Source organism: Netta rufina (genome assembly GCF_964035555.1).
Source record: "Netta rufina genome assembly, chromosome: 5".
NCBI lineage: Eukaryota > Metazoa > Chordata > Aves > Anseriformes > Anatidae > Netta > Netta rufina.
In genome coordinates this window covers 44,355,703-44,376,864 of record NC_140128.1, presented here as the reverse complement: position 1 = coordinate 44,376,864, position 21,162 = coordinate 44,355,703, and the positions used below count along the sequence as shown (strand labels likewise).

The following is a 21,162-nucleotide window of genomic DNA, read 5'->3' as shown; positions in this document are numbered from 1 at the left end:
AGATTGCTCTGTAGGCCAGGTCTGCAACTATATCAGAGTTGCTGCACTTAGATAATATAAGGTTATATATATATAAATAGTACTCAACTCTGAGTATATTAAACATTTCCAAAATGAATGCAAAAATAGATTGTTTTCATTTGTGTTGCAGTAGGGTTTTCAAACAGATTAAATTAATGCTAACAAATAAATGCAAGTAAAGCCTATTCCAAAGACCTTACAATCTTCAAGGTATCAATGTATAGTGCTGCAAAAGTCACAGGAATCTCCTCTATGCAGACACAGGGGTCTGCTTTCATGGCCTTCATAAAGCAGACCAGGTCTAAGACCCTGTACAGAAACATTCAGCTGCAGGGGGCTGTATGGGTGACCAAATCCAGTAGGAAGCAGCTGTGTACAACAACAATACATAAAGGGGCTATCCTAAGTATTCTCTCCCCCAGGTATCTTGTTTCTAGTGGCAGGTTTGGAGCAGAGTCTTAAATATAGGGTGTAAGAAAAATAGAGTGCAAGAAAGCACATTTATATAAAAGCATGCTTTTCCTTGTTTACCAGCTCACCACTGACTTCTGTTCAAAGCACTTGCTAGAGTTTACATACAGACATCCTGTTTAATAATACTCAAGTGAGCCCTTCTCCATGACTTTGCCTAATCTCTCTCTCAGTTTGTTTCTATTCTGGGTACCAAAAATTCTGGCAGCAGTGAATCCAACAAGTAATTATTTTTTGCATTCATTTTTAGCATGTATGTCTGAGATTTTTATTTCACTGTTGCAGGGGGGATGGATAGCATCAGGTACTGGCGATGGAAATCTAGAGGGTTTTCTTTGTTTACCCACTGAAATATTATCGGACTGGTGAGAGAGAAGCTATTAAAATTTTAAGGCTGCCTAATGAGCTAGACTGATGAAGGATGGGCTTAGTTGTAGTCCAATTTATAGAAAACGGGCATCCTCCATAACAAAGTCCAGCACTGAAATTGCTTCCGTATGCTTGTACTTCAGCATCTGGAAAAAGACTAAGGATTAAATTAATAGGGATACTTAATCTGCCATATGCCTCTTAATATTCCTCTGCATCCCCGAGGCTATTACTTCTGCGTTACTGCAAGAACTATGTACAAGATTAGTAACCGATCGGTAGTGGTTGTTTTAATTTTTACCTATTTTGCATCTCTTTTAAAATATCCATTCAAAACCATAGTTTTAGTTTTGTTTGTAGCTATCAGAAAGGCCAATCCTCACATATCTATTTTGAATATTGGCAGATTCCACAACTTGAATTTCTCAGCACATGTTCAGCCTGTAAAATACTGAGTATTTCCATGCCAGACCCATTCCAAAACTGTCTCCTTCCAATTTATGGCTCACTGAAGGCTCTAAACAGGGCTTCCAGCACTGACCAGAAAATCAGAAGATGGTTGTTTTTCATTCTTTCACCATCAATTTTCAGCATCATTATTCAATTAAAAATAAAGCCAAAATTTCCCTGTCAATTTCATACTGATATGAATGAATGCTATCATTAGTCAAGGCTACATATATAAGTATTTTAATAGAAGTTTGCCTTTCAAGTGTGCACTAATTCTTATGTTACACCAGGAAGCACACTAACTGCTACCACAGACTACAAAATGACATAAAAATGTAGACAAAAAAAGGCACCAAGGGTAATCATAAGTTAAGTAAAGCAGATATTTCCTGGAAAATTGATGTATTAGCCACACACTAAGAATTCTTTTAGGTAAACAAGCTGTCAATATGAAACCTGGTACTTCTGAACCCAGAGGAAATAGGTGAGATAATATTTTAGTATTTTCCTAAGTAGAATGTAAAATTATCTAATGTGTGCTCTTAGGATTGAAAACATGGAAAATAGAATATCCTTAAGCTACGCAAACAAACAAACAAACAAAAAAGCCCACTTTAGTCCATCAGCCCACAAAGTACTTGCAAAGCACTGAAAAGGAAATGTTTCTAGGACAAAATCTCACAGCTAATGCTAGTATATACCGACACCACAACAAGGGGCATGACAGCAAGCGAGGTAAGCATTAAATTTTAACTTCTCTGCAGTTTATGTCTGCAAACCACAGTTGCCAGAGCTCAGATTCTATAAAGATAGTGGGTCATACCCTTAGTGCTGGAATGGTAATGAGCAATTAATCCCTCAGTTTTCATATTCATTCAAGGAATAAGGCCTTCACTCTCATTTGTATGGAAACACTCGTCTCAAATAATTGCAAATGACCAACACAACCCAATACTTGGAGATTACACAGATTCACTGTGAAATTCATCTGCAATATGTAACTTCGGTTCATATAGTTTTGAACAAATCAATAGGAGAATTAGATACGAAACCTTTTTCAATGGGGAACAATAGTTGATCTGATAGGGATTGCAGGAGAGAGACAAACCAGTAAAAAATATTAACTGGACCTAGACACATCGATGACCATTCTGATCAGCTGTATCATGTTTAACAAGATGTCAGCCCAGCTCTTTTCTAATACAACTATGGACAGAATCAATGCTTTGGTGAAAGAATTACAGAAAATGATTTAGCCAGAAGAAAATGTTACATGACATATATAAACGTTGCAAGTTACAGGTCTCCAGCACTTTTTGAAAGCCACCTCAGATGTGTTACACTTATCTCTCCTTTAAAGTTCCATTAAAGTTCCTTTAAAGTTCAGCACTCAATCAAAAACACATCAAATATATACCATATAATTACAGTTTTACTGAACACAGGACCTATACATCTAAACAATCAAAGACATCATAGATGGAAGACAGCAAACTCAACTAGCACAACCAGAACTCAGTCAAATTATACATACAAGAGAACAGACAGTTTTGTTTTTCATTCAGTTTTGGTTTTCTAGAGCAGTTCAGATTTCCAGTAAGCAGCTCAAGAAGCACAATAGCATCTATTTTAGGGTAGATGCTTTCACAATAGATTTGTTTTTAACTGATTAAAAAGTGGTGCAATCTGCATATACAGTAAAAATGAAAAAGTGAAATGATTCTCTCTTTGCTGCTACACTGCATGTTTGAACTTCTATATGCTGCTCTATAGATATGTACTACTCAGAAGAGGAGGGTTCATGTTTTCAAAAAGGAACATGCAAAACGTGCATATGCTTGCAATAAATATTCTCTTGCAGAACTGTTGGACTTGCATTATTGCTCTCACTACTACATACCTTCTGTTTAAACAGAAATTTCCATTAAAATCTCTACAACTTAAAATTTAGCAGTAGAGAGTACTACTCTGAATGTTCCCTGTAATTCAAAACTACTATTATAAGATGTTAATGGTGACCTTGCTAATGCTGATATTAATAACTGCGCTTACTGTCAGGTACAAGCACATTTCTGAGCATGTAGAAAAGACACCTGGAAAACCACTTTGGATTGCTATAACTGTTCCATAAAGTCAAATTTTAAAAAGTGCCCAAATAATTGCAGAAGGTTAAGTCCTATTTTAAAACAACTTAATGGAGAATAGAGCTTAACCTTCACTTCTCAGAAATACATATACGTATAATACACACACATACTTATTTGGAAACCTGAATTCTGTTATTCTGCTCCAGAAGGTAAACAGGCAGGACTTACTGATATATGTGGGAATCTGATACATAGGCACAACAGACTGTCAAAAGTCCAGAGACCATCAGTTTTTGCCCTCACTGAGTATTTTCAATGATTTTCTACAGTGCCCCTTTACAAGACTGAATTATCCAAGGGCAGCCAAGCAATAAGGCCACCTGATTACCTGCAAAGTGCAAGCCAGGCCTTTTATATATGAATTAATGATCAGCAAAAGTCTGAAAAGGAGCAGATTATTCTAAAAAGTTAGCATTATAGTCATTTTTAGTCAAGATCACATTAAAGCAGAAAAAAGAGAAGATGTAGCATGCAGCAGTTCTCAAGTGCACTGTGGACTTGTTCCTGGATCAAGCTCCTGGGCACACCCTATATTAAACCACTGGCATGCAGTGGTCTCTGCATGTGGATTAACAGTGGCGTGCACACACAGCTGTGCATATCTGGAAAACTGTTTTTGATTTTGACTTTGGTAGCAAGCCAACAGTGGCCAGGTTTCTTGAGGGTCGGTTGAACAGCCATTTACAGATGTTTCAGGATAAAAAGAGAGAAGGCTGGTCACCGCAAATACATTGATTTGTTGCTCTAATCCTGCTCAGCTACATTCTCTGAGGGACCAGATCAGCACTACATGCACGAACTTGGACAACTGCTACTTAGTGGGGTTTATGAGGCCAGTCTGGGCGCTGCACTAAGGCGGATGCATACCTTCTGGACCACAGCTGGCTGCTGCCCAGACAGATCAGGGCATGGGCACAACCACTGCCTGCAACTGCCTGTGCTCAGCCATAGCAATATACCTTTAAAGAAAATAGCACTTGGCCTTCTTGGCTTTTTAAGCAACAGAGAACGGCAGTGAAATCTAAATATGCTGTGGTTACATACTGGATTGTGATTTTTCTCATTGAGTCGTATCAGGTTGTGCAGTCTCCAGTTACATATACAAAAACACCTTTGCAGCTGCTCGCCAAAATAAAAAAGTTCTACAGGAAGGAATCTGCAGGAAGGTTCCTGCCACCTGGATTCATCCCCCTGGCATTTACATATTAGGAAACAATCTTTAATTGTATTACAAGACCAGTGTTTTACTCAGCGCACAGGATCACAAGATCAATAGAGCCTACATACTGGTATATTAACAGGTTTTCTCATTTTCCCCAAAGATTTTAAAAGTATTACTAGTGATACAGCTTCATGTTTAAAAAAAAAAAAAAAAAGGATATGTAAGTGGTTTTCTGCTAAAGACCCCTCCCCCCCCCAAATAAACACGTTTCTAGACTTAAAAGAAGGCAAAACTTTTTTTTTTTCTCCCCTGATTTCAATACATGGAAGTTCAGATTTGTGCCATAAAGCATCATAATTCCTGTCAATAACTTGTGTTTGAACATTTTATTTTAAAAACTTCCTTTTCAAGTGTTGTCTCCTGTGTACTGCCAGCCATACATATGCCTTGAGAGTGTGTTTGCTTGTCTCACTACGACATGTAGAAAAGCTTTCAAAGAGTGACAGGATGTCCCAGGCATGATTATATATTCCTGAAGACAGAATTAACTTTATTTGTAGAAACTTCTCAACTCAAAATCCACCTCCACAAAAGCCTACAGGAATGGACCTAAAATGAAACTGGATTCTGCCTCTGTGATGTGCTTGTAACAGATCCTGGGCCTGGGAGATGCCCATCAATAGAAGCACCCAAAAGTTTCATAAACTTGCCTTTTCTTTGATTTTCTGATGATGCAAAGGATTTCAAGGCTAAACAGCACAACATCACGTGGAAGCTTTCTGGCACAAACTCGTTGTGTTTGCACACGGCAATTGGAAATTGCTCATATGCAACCTTGTATGAGGCTCAGAGGAAGAGGGAGCCCTGGAGGTTTAGGCTGCTCCCAGTGGCACTTGGAGAGCTGTCCGTGAGTGATGAACCATTCTGAGATGCAGAAAGGTGTAATACAGACTTCCTAACATCTTTTTTTTTTTTTTTTTCCAGCCCTCTGCTGCAGCAAGTGTACTAATAATCACAGATGAAAATCTATTAGAAGAACTCAGCTTATTCCTGTGGGATATCATGTACCACATAATTTCCTCCTTGCTGCAGGAGGAGCATCTAAATAATTTCAGAAGGCTACAGCTCATTTTAAAATGTTTGAAAGGATATTTTTCAAACATACAAAGGTGGTTAGAAGCTGCACAGTAGCCTGCACTGTTGATAATCTGTTCTTCAGATGTCCAAGATTCAAAACTATTTCAAAAACTAAATAGGACGCAGCTAAGTGTTTAAAATAGAGTCACCTTAAAAACCAGCTGATATACATACCCTTTACTCACTCGCACTTGTGCTCAGCAAGGGAAGGATTTAATTGTGTGTTGAAATCATCGCATGTACTGTGTACTTTACAGAAAAGAGAAAGGCAGCTTTGAAGATCAAGAATACCAAAAAACTAGCTTTGGCCACCATCTGCAGCTGCAGTAAAAAGGTGATTTCACCAGTTCCAGTGTGCTGTCATGTACACCGTTGTTTGCGTAGTCCAACTGAAATTCTCTATTTTTAGCCTTTCAGCTACTTTCAGATAAAATTCCTGCAGATAGGACTAGCTGTATAGGTCAGATAACATACAACTCTGAAACCACAGATGACCTCATGCAACTACAAAGAAAGAAGGGTCTGTTACTTAAAACAAGGCTAAAATTTAACCCAGCTATACTAAAATTAAACAGGGAGTGTTTTACAGTCCCATTACAAGACATAAAACAACAGTCACCATAAATTCACAGCGTACTTACTTGTAAGGATGTAAAAAGAGTAATTAATAACCCCCGAGTAGATTATCTCTGAGCCAGCACAACACCAAAACTTTCTCACGCTCACTGAAGATTTTACAAACAGCACTGAGAATCTATTTTAGCTGTCATCTGAGAATTGTTTGCCCAAACTGAAAAGTCATTGTTCCTTGTCACTATTCGCAAGACATTTTGTCATGTTCCACACTTCTAGTTGACATTAAGGAGATAAAATAAATAAATGTAATCCAAACTTGGTGGAGAAAGCTTCCATTTGTAAGAACACTTACCGGACATAGATCCGAGCAAGCACTGCGCAGTGATTCATCTTTGTGCAAAATGCAGTACGCTCTCCTGTTTTCTACTTCACTCCTCCTGTATGTCACCCTGTATACCAAATGGCACCTGTTCCCCTTAAAATGCCATTTATTTACGATAGATAGTACAGTTCTGAGTAACATCATTCAAGTTTATCCTATGCATTTAAGGAGAAATGCATATGGAATGGACACATCACAAGTGATTCAATACAGATTAGGGTGTTCAGTTTGCATCTGTTGGCAAATCTTTCTCATAACTCTTTTGGTTTGCAGAATATTTGCTGGATGTTTCTTCAGAACAAATTCTTAATGAAGTTATCACACAGTGCAAGTTGTGGAAGAAAGCTGTTTTCCTCAAGATACTTAAAAATATTTCCACTTTCCTTTACACCAACATGGACAAACTTTTTTTTTTCTTTTTTATATTTTTAAACAATGACATAGCCTCTACCTGTCATCTTGTCATCTGATTTTTCAAGAACAGCGAACACTGAAATAAGGCGTTACAAGGCACTTAACTGTTAATTTGCAATTATAGAACAAGTCTGATTTTTTCAGGCTTCATGTCACTTGAAAGGAGAAACTCCATTTGTCATGGAGAATGAAAACCAGGACAGAACGAGGTTTGCTCTCGTGCTCTCCAAGGAACTGTAGGTGGAGTTATATAAACAACAGAGTCACGATCAAAGGGAAATCTTGGGACTGTAATATACTGAAGTATTAAAGGAACAGAGCCTTTTATCTATTGTGGAGGAAGGAAGTAAAGCATTGAGACATGTGTAACGTATACAATTAAAAATCAAAAAAACAAGTAAGTCCCAAGAGACCAAAATCAATTAAAGTATGTTTTTTTTCTTACTCTGTTAAAAGGGCAAGAAAGAACCAAAAATGCAATCCACAACAAAAATTATGTTCCATCACCTCGAAAAGCCAGCCATTCAATTCTATTTTAAGTTGAGTTTTTTTCTGCATCCTATGAAAAAAGCACTGTTCAATCACAGAACACTTTATTCACTGCCAGCCTGAGGCCTACCTTGTCCTCCACTCTGTTCAGCCTGGCACCAATCGTGTTATTTCCTCGATCTTTGCTTTTTTCTGTTGAACAAGAAACATTTTCAAATTAATAAATGGTGTTATAACAAAATAGCAGTAAGCCACAACAGGGTGTGTATAACTAGCCCACCAACGCAGTGTAACTGAATACCTTTGCCAGGCTGGAAGCTTATTTCTTAAAGGCAGGGGTTTTTTAATTATTATTATTTTTATTTTTTATAGCACTAGCCCAAGCCGTGGGTTTTAATAACCCTTAAGTTCTTAAGTTAAAGGCAGGCACTTTCGACCTTTGTTTTATGCTTTAACACAGGAAAACAAAACTGTTCCCAATTTGCTTCATATTTTAATTGCTTTTAGAAACAATTTGACACTACGCAAAAAAAAAAAATAAATCTATAGCTTGCTTCAACAATGCACTTGGATAATGTTTTATCTATTTTTCCTTTCTATATACTGTAGAGAAACGTAGGTTTGAAAATGACATTAATACAGTTTTGATTACCCAGACTTGTCACCAGACAAAATCAGTACCTGGCATTCTTTTTCTGTTCTCTTTTCAAAAATATCAAAGCTTTGTGTAAATGTTACTAATTTCACAAGAGCTCTATAACACACCATTTTACTGAAAATAGAGTGAGTCTCAGACAGATTAGTTAACATTTTGAAAACTCCAGTGATAGTTGCTTTAAATATTTAAATCAGAACAGCCCTATTTAAAAGTATTGATAACTAAACATTATTGTATATTTATGCCTAAACTTCAGATGACATCGGGTTGGATCTTTTTGAAATTTTTGCAACAAAATCAAAAATATTTTTACAAGTGTTTTCCACAAATTCCTCATCAGATTAACTGTAGACACCTCTCCTTCATAGTAACTTACCTGAGACGGAGATAAAAAGAGATGGCTTTCCTATGGATTGGTCCAACCTTTAAACAAAAAAAGAATCATTTTTAGTTTTTATCATCCTGAAGTGGCATCTTCACCTTTTCTAGCTGGAATGGAGAGACCTCCTCACAAAGAAGCAGCACGAAGGTAAAAAAAAAAAAAAAAAAAAAAAAAAAAAAAAAAAAAAAAAAGTTGTGGTTTGTACTGTAAGTGAAGCAGTTACTTTGGACTAAGAATAGTTTGACATTAAAAAACGACAACAAAAAATAATTAAACTTAGATTGGCATTCAGCTTTTTAACCACTGTGAAGTTTTATAGTGTCCACTGTTTTTCCACATGAACTGCATCATTGTTTCCACTTTTCTTTGGTCTACTATAGCTTACTTACAGCATCCATCTGTTGTCTCTTTGTTTACTCTTAAGTAAACAAACGTGCTATGAGAGCAGGTGATGGTATTTCACTCTGTACGTACACAGCCCATAACATTAAGGGATTATGGCCTACAGTCAGAGCAAACTGGGACTGAGGCAATACATGCAAGTATAATGCAAATAGTAAGTCACAAACATCAGATTTTTAAGCAATCTGCCTTTTCCTTCATCTGTAAAAACAGAATGTTACTTGAATGCCATTTTTGTATTCTGTACACTTGCACAGCCATGCCAATACAGCACTTATAACCCTGTCAGTTGTCATACCTCCTCTGTAACTCCTTGATTCGCACCATCAGGTTCAGATGACCCTGGGAATACTGCTCAATAACATCTCGGACATCATAGGGCTTTCTAGCTTGCTGTAAAATAAAAATCAGAAATATGCCAGTAAGCCACAAGGATATACAAATGATCCCTGTTAGTGTACATTTTTTTCAAAAGCAAACAAAAAAATCCTTAAAACCCATTTAATGCTGTATAAATTTTGAGATAGTTTGATTGTTGCCATGATCATATATTTATCATTGAATAATTATGACAGTTCCAAATTCATCTGCATTATTGTTACTGAAGATCTACATACCTTTAAAGAGACCATCTACTGAACTTGAGACCAAAAAAAGGATCTCTGGTGCCTTGCTCAGAACTTTGTGGTCACCTTAGTGTTTTCTGGAAATAAGTTTCAAACTCTTCAACCACTGGCCAGTAAAGCACTTTTTTTTTTTCAAATGCAAACCTTTATTCTCAGCCTAAGCTCTCAGTTCAGCTTATACCACTGGAACTTTAAACCAGACTCCTGGATGAAGGTAAAATGCTGATTTCCTTTTACAGAAAGCCTGGCTCAGCTTTGAAGTCCAGCGGGAAAATATTGGTGCAAGGAATGACCAGGGAGAAAGCCCTGCATCTGAAATTTGTGTTCCATACATGGGAAAATCATAATCTGACCTACTAGCAATAAAAACACTTTTGTATAGTATTAAAAACAAAGACCATATTTTTTTCCAAGAAATACTGACACTAACTGGAAAGCTACTGAATGAAACGGTCAAAATGTATTAAATTACAAATGTATTAATCCTACATCTAGAAACTGGAATCCAATCAGTACCAGAACTACATGTGAGAAGAATCAATGATGCTCTAAATCAACAGAGAAAAGGAGAGAAGGGAAGAGAAGAGTAGAGTGTAAATGTCACAGGTTAGACTGAATGGTAGCACCTGAAATTATAGAATTATAGAATTTCAGGTTTTCAGATGGAAGGGACCTATACCATGTCCAACTGCCTGACCATGCAGTGCTAACCAAAAGTTAAAGCATTTTATTGAGGGTGTTGTCCAAATGCCTCTTGAACACTGACAGGCATGGAGCACCAACCAGCTCTGCAGGAAGCCTACTTCAGTGTTTGACCACCCTCACATTAAAGAATAATATTCAGTCCAAACCTCCCCTGGTGCAGCTTTGTGCCATTTCCATGCACTCTGTCAGTGGTGACCAGGGAGAAGACACCAGCACCTCCCTCTCCACTTCCCCCCCTCAGGAAGTTATAGAGGGCCCTGAAATCAGATAGACCTCAGCCTTCTGGTTGTGCCATTGTTGGCACCCACTTGAAAGATCAGGAGTGAGTAATAATCTGAAGGCTGTGGGTAATAATCCAAAGGCTGCACTAAGCTCCTAAATTTACTGGTGACATCTCTGATCTTAGCACCAGGGAGGCAGCAAACTCCTCTGTAAAGAGAGTCTGGTCTGCAGGTGGAAGCCTCTATTTCCTTCAGGAGGGAGTCACCTACAGCTACAACTGCTGCTTCTTCACAGCGCTGGTTTTGATGCTGCACTTGCTGTGAGGATTTAGTTGATCTGACGTTGGTAGAGAACTTGTTCTGTTACCTATTCCACCATCTTCCCACATCCCTCATACCTAGAGCCACATACCTATTCTGTGATGGAAGCTGAGTGGGCAGACAGGGGCTCCTCTCACAGCTCTGTGCAGCAACACGGTTCCACAACTTGCTGTCTCTTAATTTGCTGCCTTCATCCTGACACAAATCAGTTACCAGACCTGCCTTATTAGTGGCCATGCTAGGTCTGCATGTGCATATCGGGGGGGCAGAGCACAGCTCTGTTGATCTATCACCTTCTCAGACGCTTCTCAGTCTCCTCACCTCATCCTGAAGCTTGGCCATCAGGCAGAGCAGCTCATTTACTGTGGCACAACTCTCACAGCTGTTCTTGCTCTCATCCTCCACCTCAGAGACTAGCCCTAGGCCCACCCCACAGTCTCAAGGTCCCTCAGGGCTGCCGGAGGAACAGAAGCAGAGGCCATGACTTTCTGGCTGGCGACCGCCATGTTTGCGCCCCCTCACCACCACACGCTTGACAGAATATCATTCAACACTTTGCAGCTGCTTGAGGAGGCTGTGAGTAGAGCAGACCACAGGCACACAGGGCACACAGCCTGAGGGTGTTGGGGTGCAGAAGCCCCTCAGGCACCGCTGGGACCCCCAAGCCTCGCGTTCCCCTCAGCCACGCCACCGCTGCGCCTCCTGAGGGTTTCCCGCCTTTCCAACTGCCGCCCTCAGCCGGCACCTCACAGCTCCCTTCCCACCCTGGCATGGAAGGAAGCTTCCTCCTAAAGATCCTACTCAAAGCTGCCACACGGCACAACAAAGTAACAATAACTGATACTTCTGACTCATTCACTGTGCTGTCCATACATGTAGAAAGTTTTCAAGGTTTGGTAAAAACTGATGAATTTACCACCTTCAACATTATCTCGATCAGCTGAAGGAGTCATCCAAAAGCAAGACTGAGAACATCACTGCAGTCTTCAGTTAAATGCAGGAAAAATTCCTATAATATAAATGCATTACAGTACACTCCCACCTCTTAAAAAAAAAAATGTTGGCTTTTCTTTTTCTTTCCTTTTATTTTTTTATTTTTTTTTTTATTTTTTTTGAGGGGATGATTTCCAATTTATCAGGTAATTTAATATCTCTGCTCTATCATACTTCCTTGCTGTTCGGTAAATGAAATATTGGATAAGGATCAGATAGACTGGAAGTGGCAGTTAAGCTATCTTACAATTAAATTACTTTGGTATCTGTTATCTCCTAATATTGCCTTAAGCTGCTTCAGAATCTGTGGATCTTCTGAAAATCAGTGTTCTGCATCAAAATAATAGTTTTTGTTAGTCTCCTGTCATTTTTTTGCTCTTATTCCACCTGCTATTACAAAACTAGAGTTCAACACTTCATCTTTAAAACTCTCTCTCCATGTATTTACTTTTTCAGTAAAATATCACTTCATTAAGCAAATTACATTTCAGTCTGGCAGATTCCTAGAAGCCAACTGCAAACCTTGGGTGCCTGTGAGATACTCTGTGATGGCAGTCTAGGCATGAACGAGAATTGCTTCCATTTTACCACAGAGCACACAGAGGAACTCCTGGGAAACCCAAGTGCTTACACACACCTCAGTCATAGCTGACACCCCCAGAGAAAGAAGCCTGACTCAATGATGGCATAAGCTGTACGTCTTGTCCGTGGACTAGTACAGTATGGTGGTATTTAAATTAAAAAAAAAAAAAAAAAAAAGTCTTGGATTATTTTTGTGCAGTACATCACCACAAGGCTAGTCTGTAAGATCAGCTTGAAAACTGCAGGTTCAGAAAAGCAGTTTAGTAGAAAAGAAGTACGCAGACCTCATTCTGTCTTCCCTGCACACTGCAGCAGGAGTCTGATAGTAAAACACTACGTAGGTTACTGTCTGTTTTCCATTTACCAGGCTGCTTCTTTCTCTTTAAAACAAAAACTGAAAACCTGGAGTAAACAGAATTTATGAAGTTGAATTTCCTAGTCCAATAGCGTATTTAATAGTCAGTACTGATTATTCTGTAATTATGTGGTAGTGAAAGCTTGTCTTTCAAGAGAAAATGCTGCTGATGTTGACAACAGTTAGTTTTGTAAGTGGAAAACAAAATTGCAGTAGGTAATGGATGAGTGTTGAAGAAAACTGTAGAAGCCAGCCCCACAGCTTTTCTCATCTTCTCCACTTTCTTCTCTCTGTTAATTAACCAATACTCATGACAAAAATCTTCCCACATGAAACAGACTTTCCCCTGTCATATATGAAAGTATGCAAGTCAAAAAAGCCAAATCCAAATATGAAATGTGCACAAATACATACTGCTGTTCCCTTGTGGCTGCACTGAGAGAGAACTTTCCCAAAAGGCAGACCAGGGAAAGGGGAATCCCTGCAATGGGAATTAGTGGTAAATGTAACCGAGTAACAGTCAAATAAACTGGGTCTGGGATCCTTTGAAGAAAGGACACTTTGAACTACATTGTTTGCTACAGCCCAGTATGGAGATTAGAAAAGATTACACACACAATTCATGATTCATACCATGACAAACGAATTACATAAGGTGATGAATTATAAGAGCATAAATGAAAGATTTTCCAGTGAAATCATAACAAACAAGGCAACAGTTACTCATGTCATCAGTGGAACTCCAAACTGTATTTTTAGTTTATGCTATGTATAGAATATTTGCCATAGTGAAGAGCACAACACAAATCAAAAACATATTTTGAAAAGGAACTGGAAAGAAAAAATGTTTAAAGATGACAATGGGAAATCAGATCAAATTCCTGGTCTCTGGGTATATGGTGGACAACACAATTGTATCCATGTGCGTAAGTCATAAAACATTTAGAAGGTTTCCTAATTGGAAGGCAAATGTTACTTACCCATGAATTCACCTAATGGAAATAACTAACCATGGTGAATTGCTTTTTGAAATTCAGTTATAAGGTTAGACTGTGATGAAGATATCTGATTTATACTTAATATGTGAAATTCACTTTTGTGTATGAAGAGTGAACAAAGCCTAGAAAACCATTAATTTCTAAGTACTCTTTTCCCTATGAACTACAGAATCCTTCCTTAATAGTAAAGCATTCAGCTTTGCTGACACACAGGACTCGTGTTGATTACTAGTAGATCTTTCCTACACAATTTGAACCAGTCCTACAGACCTTGCAAGTGTTATAGCCCCTTTACAAGAGCATAAACACATCCATAAAAAAGGTATTAATTGTTTATAATGTTATGCTGGGTTCTTACAAGGACATCGTATGGACTGTACTCAGACCTGGTTGTTAAAACACAGTATAAATCTGTCCCCTTCTTTTAAAGAGGAAATGATGTGCATGTTTGATGCTTCACACAGTAATACTTCTCATGTCCTTTGAAATTTCTTTGTTTAGTTTCAGTTTCTTTCTTTATTTGTGTTTTGTTGTTGTTGCTTTTGTTTTTGTTATTTTTTTTTTCAAACGGGAAGTCTCTTTTCTAATTGACATTTGTCCTTGTGGTGCCATCACCACTTGTTATTGATTGAAGTCTTCGAAAAAAAAAGTATCTATACAAAATTAGACATACAGGTGTATCCTGCAAACAGCTGGTATAGTTTAAGAACCATGCTGGGTTCATGCTGAGACCTATTTTGCAAAATTTTCCTCTTCCTCCCTTTCTTCCTATGGTTTCCCTGCCAAAAGCTTTGGAGGCATGTCTAAAAAATTCTGCTTTTAAGTGCCGATCTTGCAATTACTTCTTCCAGCTCATTTTTAACATGAATAGTCCAATGGACTTCAGCTGAAATTGTTTCTTTTTTAACAGGTAAAGGAAAAATCTGAATTTTCTGTTAGGAAGCTACTTTTCACATAAACACAATGTTTAAAAGACGAGTATCTACTAGAAAACAGCTGCTATGTAGACATCTGAAAGATTAAGTTTTTAGAATGCATATTCTTCTTTACCTTAGTTTCAGGTATTGTGTTGGACTGGTTAGTACAAACTATATAGTCATTACTTGGCATGTGTTTAAACATTTTAATTTCTTATGGTTATTTTATGTGCATACAATAGAACAAAGCAGATTTACAACATACATTTGAGGAAAGAATAATGACAGTGGTTATCTCCTAATTACGGGAAAGATTTCCAAAAGCACCTTGTGGCTAGAATTTCAAGGTGACTTTGTGCATTAGGTTACTTAGATGCTTTTGAAAACTGTACTTTTGGTGCTCTCAGAGTTTTTAAACTCGGTCATAACCTTGTATTCAGAAATTATGGAGAAGTATCAGATATCTCCGTACTGGAAGACTCTGCTTCCGACAGATACAGCAGTGTATCACTTGAATGCAGTAGTGACTTAAGATATTTCACTTTAGCTTAACTTAGATTTTTAGCTACTTACTAACAGCTCATATTAATAGCTCAGGAAGCATAAACACTACTAAAGAAGGATAAGAGACAGCCCTTGTTAAGGGTTTTTGTAGATGGCCAGGAAGAGGTCTTTTGCAGGTGAGAAAGTGAGAGCGCAACTGAGAAGCCAGCTTAGCAAATGGGACACCGAGTACAAACAAGTTTCAAGCAAGAACTGAATAGTGCCATTCTATTCAGTCAAATGCTTTTTCAGCTTCTATCAAGTCATCTGCCGCAGGGGAGTTTCATTTGCTTGCCAGGTGGATAATGTTGCACACAGTGTTCAGGCATTTTCCAAATCTGTTTTTGACAAACACCACTTGGGAGGTAGATCCATGATGTGTAGATTTCTTGTTTCTAAGTAGCTTAGTTAATACCGTGGCAAATATTTTATATTCTGATTTTATGAGAGCAATGATTCTGTAATTACCACAGACCAAAGGATCACAATCAGATTGCGGAATGAGAATAAATTAAAGTTTAATGCAACTGGCCACATTTGGGCTGTTTTTCACCAAATAGCAACAGCCACATCAGTGGAATGGGCCACATCCCTTTCCAAGTTACAAGTACTGATCATCAGGCATTAAGGAGCTTCTCAACAAAATGACTACAGAAAGTATTTTCAAGTAGTTTGGACATTGTGGCTTTCTTAACTTCAGTCTAAGGAAAATAACAGGTGAAATTTTCTAGCAGAAACTTTCTGAACGTGTTTCCTCCAATAAAATCCCTGTCATAGGAAATTTCAGCCTGAATGGTTACAGTATTATCCACATTATCCACAACTGAAAGAGATTTGGGAACACATAAGGCAACCTTACCTATAATTTGGCTAATGATTTTTAGGAAAAATAAAAAGATTCACGGAAGAAAATTACTGAAGAATTCACACAGTGGTTCTAAATTTCAGCGATGAAGTCAGAATCTAGGCTTTGAAGTAGCAGTAAGCATTACTATACAGAAACAATGCTGTCTTGGATCATTAATTACCATCAGCTTTTTCCTCCTAAACTTTTTGCCTTTCAAATATTTGAAAGAAAAGGGATCATCCACCACCACATCACAGCCTTTTTTTGGCGTAGATTAAAGATGAGAAAGCTTTTTAGTCTCTTATACACAATAGTGCCAAGGTTATACCTGAAAATGGATGCAGGCAGTTAACCTCCCCCTTTTCTTTGCATTTTCATCTGTGAAGCCTGTTCTCCAGGGATTGTCCCTTATTAATTCATTTTAAGTCAAGTAATATATTTCTTATATACACAGATATATTCACATGGTTTAAATCAAGCTGAAGGCTGTTGACATGTGTGTTTTTGCTGGATTAGTTAAATTGATTTAAAAACCATGTTCTTAGAAAGTTTGCAGTCACAGATTTTTATTCAGACCAGGCAACCAGGTTAATTAGCTACTGTGAACTGCTTACGGTATTGCAATATCCCAGCAAGTGATGCACTGGAAATGTTTGCTGGTAAGGGTGACAGGAGTAAAGAGAACTGACTATCTCACAAACTGTGAAGGAAATCTCCTACCTATGCAGATGGGACAAGTGAAAAGTAAGCGGAAGCCTTCTGATACACTAACAAATTTCCATCCCAGTTTCTTATCAGGACTTCATTGTAATAGAGCAAAGAAACAGAAACAAGGCTGAGGTAGTATTTTAATCTCCAATTCTACTGACTCAGCACGACAGTAACATACGGTTTGGAATTAATGCAGACATATGAGAATGCTTGCACTGCAAGAAAGAGAGATAACAGAGGGTTAGAGGTCAAGTCCATTAGCAGAAAATAACATTTTAATTCAGACCTCGTTTCAGGAGTTTAGCCTATTTCCAGTGTGTCCACAGTTGACTAACCTGCTCCTAAACAAGCACCCTATTCAAGGAGGGAGAGAATAGTGGGTGTAGCTCACCATTACTGAAATGAATTGTGTCTGTCTCTTAAAGTTTCTAAAAGAAACAATGAAATAGGAGAATAAAAGGTCTTATTTAGAAAAGCAGCTTTCTCTTCACAACTCACCTGAAACTTTTTCTTTGCCACAAAATACTGCATCCTACGAATCACCTTAATCGCAGCACGGTGATGTTCTCGCAGCCTGTGGGGAAAATGAAGCAGGTGAGTAGGGTGAAGGAGCATCTCTTTCCAAACTGTAAACTAGCAGCCTTCAGAAAGTGCTTCACCAACACGCGGATGTGTAACATTAGTAGTAGCGATTCGTCCCGTGTGTGCAGCACACTACTATTTTGACCTTCCCCACCTCCCAAGAATGTTATAAAAATCCAGGATTTTATCTGCTCTATGCTAGGTTTGCACACATGTCACAGCAAAAACTGGCGTCCACACAACCTCTATGTCAAAGCAAACCTCCACTTGTCTTTCCCAGTTCCCTTTCCACAAAAAAAAAAAAAAAAAAGAACAAAAAAGAAAAAAAAGCTGTCAAGTTTCTGCATATTCAGCCATGCAGAGCTTTTACACACACTCTAGAATTACAGCTTTTGTTTCTTTTCTTTTCACTAAGTCTTGTGCAGTATGTCCCTTCACTCAAAGAATTTGGATTTCAAAAACCATTAAAAAATCACTTAGAAGATTTTTGAGTAGACTGCTAAACAATACAAATGATACGGTGGTAGCTGAATGCAACCTCTATATCCACATGCATCCCCAAACTGAATTGGAAGTGTACATAAAGAAATCCACAGTGTCTTAAAACAAATATACCTCCCTTGTCATGCACATGAACTAAAAACAAAATTAAAAAAAAAAATAATCCAAAAACAAGAATTTGCTATTCATATAAATTTTCATAATATCTGAGAAAATTATTTTTTATAAAGCTTATGAAAGAAATCTGTTCATTAACAGCAACAGATATTTGTTGTTTTTCATTATTTTTAAAGCTTATTAGAATTACATTTTTTTCTTCTTAACGGTAAAAAAAAAAACACACCATAAATATATCAAAGCTATGCTGAAGACTTATCCTACTTGCTCACTCTATTACTATTACTATTCTCTGCACATTTAAAGGACAATATTGATAACAATGTGGCAATGTTTTTGTTTCTCAGTGGTGAACTTCTGGCATTTTATATTTTTTTCTCAAGTAGACTTCCAGTGATGGGTTAGGGGAAGGAACAGACAAAGCAGAGCTGGCCTTAGATATTCCAGGTGTTCTATCATTATAAATTGTTACTAAAAATGCTGATGGTTAGGCATACAAAGAGGTCCCTATGCAGTATTTTCTCCCCAGGTAGAACCTGACCTTGTTCATATTCACTATAGGATGGAAAAATTGTATTTAAGTCATGTACAAGCTTGAGTCTTCAGTATATTACAGCATGCTATTACCCTATCCTCTTTAGTTAAATATAGCCTGGAGCATCAGTGAGTATTCAGGTAGCTCCACAGGACAAATTTCTCCCAGCAAAGAGAAGTTCTGTGTGTGCCAATCTTGGGTGCCTGTCCTGTCAGCAATACAGCAAGCGGAGCCTTTCTGAAAACTCACTCTTTATGGGAGAGTAGCTTTCTCCAACTACAAAAGCCAAAACAAAAATAAAACAAAACGCTCTGATTTTCTATTTGCAGATACTGTTCTATCAGTTAGATTTTTTTTTTTTGCTAGAGACATCACTTAAATTTAACAACAACAGAAAAAAAAAACAAAACAAAAAAAAACAAAAACAAACAAACAAACAAAACAAAACAAAACAAAACAAAACAAAACAAAACAAAACAAAACAAAAACCTTTCTCCATAAAATAGGATTGCTTTTCAAACTAATGACATGAAGCTTTTCAACACAGGTCCACCAACCATGATATGCCTTCATTTGGAGTAACTGCAGCTCAGTAACTACGCAGCGTTCCCTGAATCTGTGCTTGGGTTTGTATGGGAGGCCCTTCCCTATTAATACCTTACAGAAGGCTCTCACAGGACTCTGTCCAGGTCCTCTCTCATGTACACTTGACTGCAACATCATGCTCACGTTATAAGAATGGAAATTCACTTCTTCTAACTGGGCCAGCTGCCTTCTTGGATCGCCTCCCAGTGAACTGAGTCAGCCCAATCTTAGTTACTGGTGTCGCTATTCCGAGAGCCCCCGCTGCATCACTGCTTACAACAAGGACAACTTCCACAAAACCAGAAGGAAATAAAGCATTTATCTCTTTAAGTTCTTCTTCACAGAGTTAGAGCCAAAAAGATAAATGCTGCTGAATCCGGTGTTAGGTATTAAAGGTATGATAGGGTAACTTTCATGCAGATATACACAGCATAATGCACACAACAACAACTTATGACAAATAGAAATACATTTCAATTGCAGTAAAACTGCTTGTAGTATTTTGTTTTATGCCTCATTTCCTCTGGGGTGTTCTTCACAGTCCGTTATTTTTAACTAAAACACTTTTCTTTGGGGCATACGGTCACTAGTAAAGTACACCAAATCCCTCATCTTCTGTCTAGGTGCAGAACCTCATCTGTACGCAAGGCAGTAGGATAATAAAAATGAGGTTCACCATTCAGTGAAATAACAATACTACACCACCAAAATGATTTTCCAATGCAGTAATTTTAAATCAATCATTTTTAAGCGCTAACATGAACTTTGATACCAGGAGTGGAAGTTAATATTCTCATTTTGTTCCTTTACATTTCCAACTGCAATAGGAAACCTTGCAGTAAGCTTGTTTCTGCTTATGCTGTAAAATCTAATTCTGCCCAACAGGCTGTCCTGCTTCCCTGAGATTAAATGCTTCTGCAATGAGAGAAGGGAATAAAGGATTTAATTAGTAGCCAAGGTTATGATTCACAGTTGTTTGATCTCTTTTGCAAACTGGTAACAAATGCTTTAGTAAATTGAGAGCTTAAACATTAACTGGAGATATTTGTTTGTTCAGCCACTCGTGACATCTCTCAATTCTAGTTACAGAATGACTGTCTGCAATCTGGGGGGACATATAGCGTCGTTATATGCCAAACAGCCACACAATGCTTCGTTATCCTCTGAACGAGATTTTCACGAAGATATTTTATTTTATTTTATTTTAAAGGAGTGTGGTGGGAAATTACATCATTTGAGAGTGCTTCTACATACAGAAGCAACATACACCCATGGTGCATGATCCTCAAAGAAAGCAGAAGACACCCTTTGGAGAATTATGTCTGTGCTGCCCATGTCTCCCATGGCAGTGCCATCACTTCCTTGTCCATGCTAGAGCTGGGTCACCATGAATCAGGGGACTTTTTCCTTTTCAGACAGGGACTACTGGGATACTTTCGAAAGCTTGCCTATTTCAATTTAGCTGTGGGAGCTAAGCTCTCCTGCAAATGAAATCTCTACCTGCAAGTTCGGTTTTGCCTAACTTTGGTAGAAAGCATGTTTGGTAAGTGCATTAGTAACAGGGCCAGCAGGAAAGGCTTTTGCCTTTTGCTTAATGAAGCTGTTTTCCTGTCAGGAACATTTATCAGGCTTAGACTCTCACCATGCCCATTAATCTCACAATAACCAACATTTGAAGTGACTTGCCAATCACCACTTGAGTGATTCCAACAACCCCAGTGTACTACCTTCAAAAATAAGCTTAAGTAGCTTTTTATGCCTGTAAAATCAACCTAAAAATTACAGCTTCCAATGCTAGACAACCTCTCAGCATGAGCTTTTCCAATGAAAAATCAGATTAAAAAAAGACTTTCTTTTTTCTAGTAATACTTAGTAGTTTTGTTTCCATGAATTGTGTGTTGGTGAAAGTCAGCCCAAACAGATGAAATATCCTTTTTACTTCGTGGATGTAACCTAGAAAGGC

The 21,162-nt window shown here is 37.9% G+C and overlaps 1 protein-coding gene across 1 annotated transcript in view; it reads right to left on the bottom strand.

Moving 5' to 3' along the window:
• Nucleotides 1–21,162, bottom strand: part of KCNQ1 (potassium voltage-gated channel subfamily Q member 1) — a gene marked incomplete at its 5' end in the record, with an annotated part of 350,880 nt that overhangs the window by 93,890 nt on the left and 235,828 nt on the right. The window contains 4 exons of the mRNA XM_084287197.1: nt 7,749–7,810; nt 8,653–8,699; nt 9,359–9,453; nt 17,378–17,453. Coding sequence (XP_084143323.1) covers nt 7,749–7,810; nt 8,653–8,699; nt 9,359–9,453; nt 17,378–17,453 — 280 coding nt within the window. The remainder of the gene's footprint in view (nt 1–7,748; nt 7,811–8,652; nt 8,700–9,358; nt 9,454–17,377; nt 17,454–21,162) is intronic.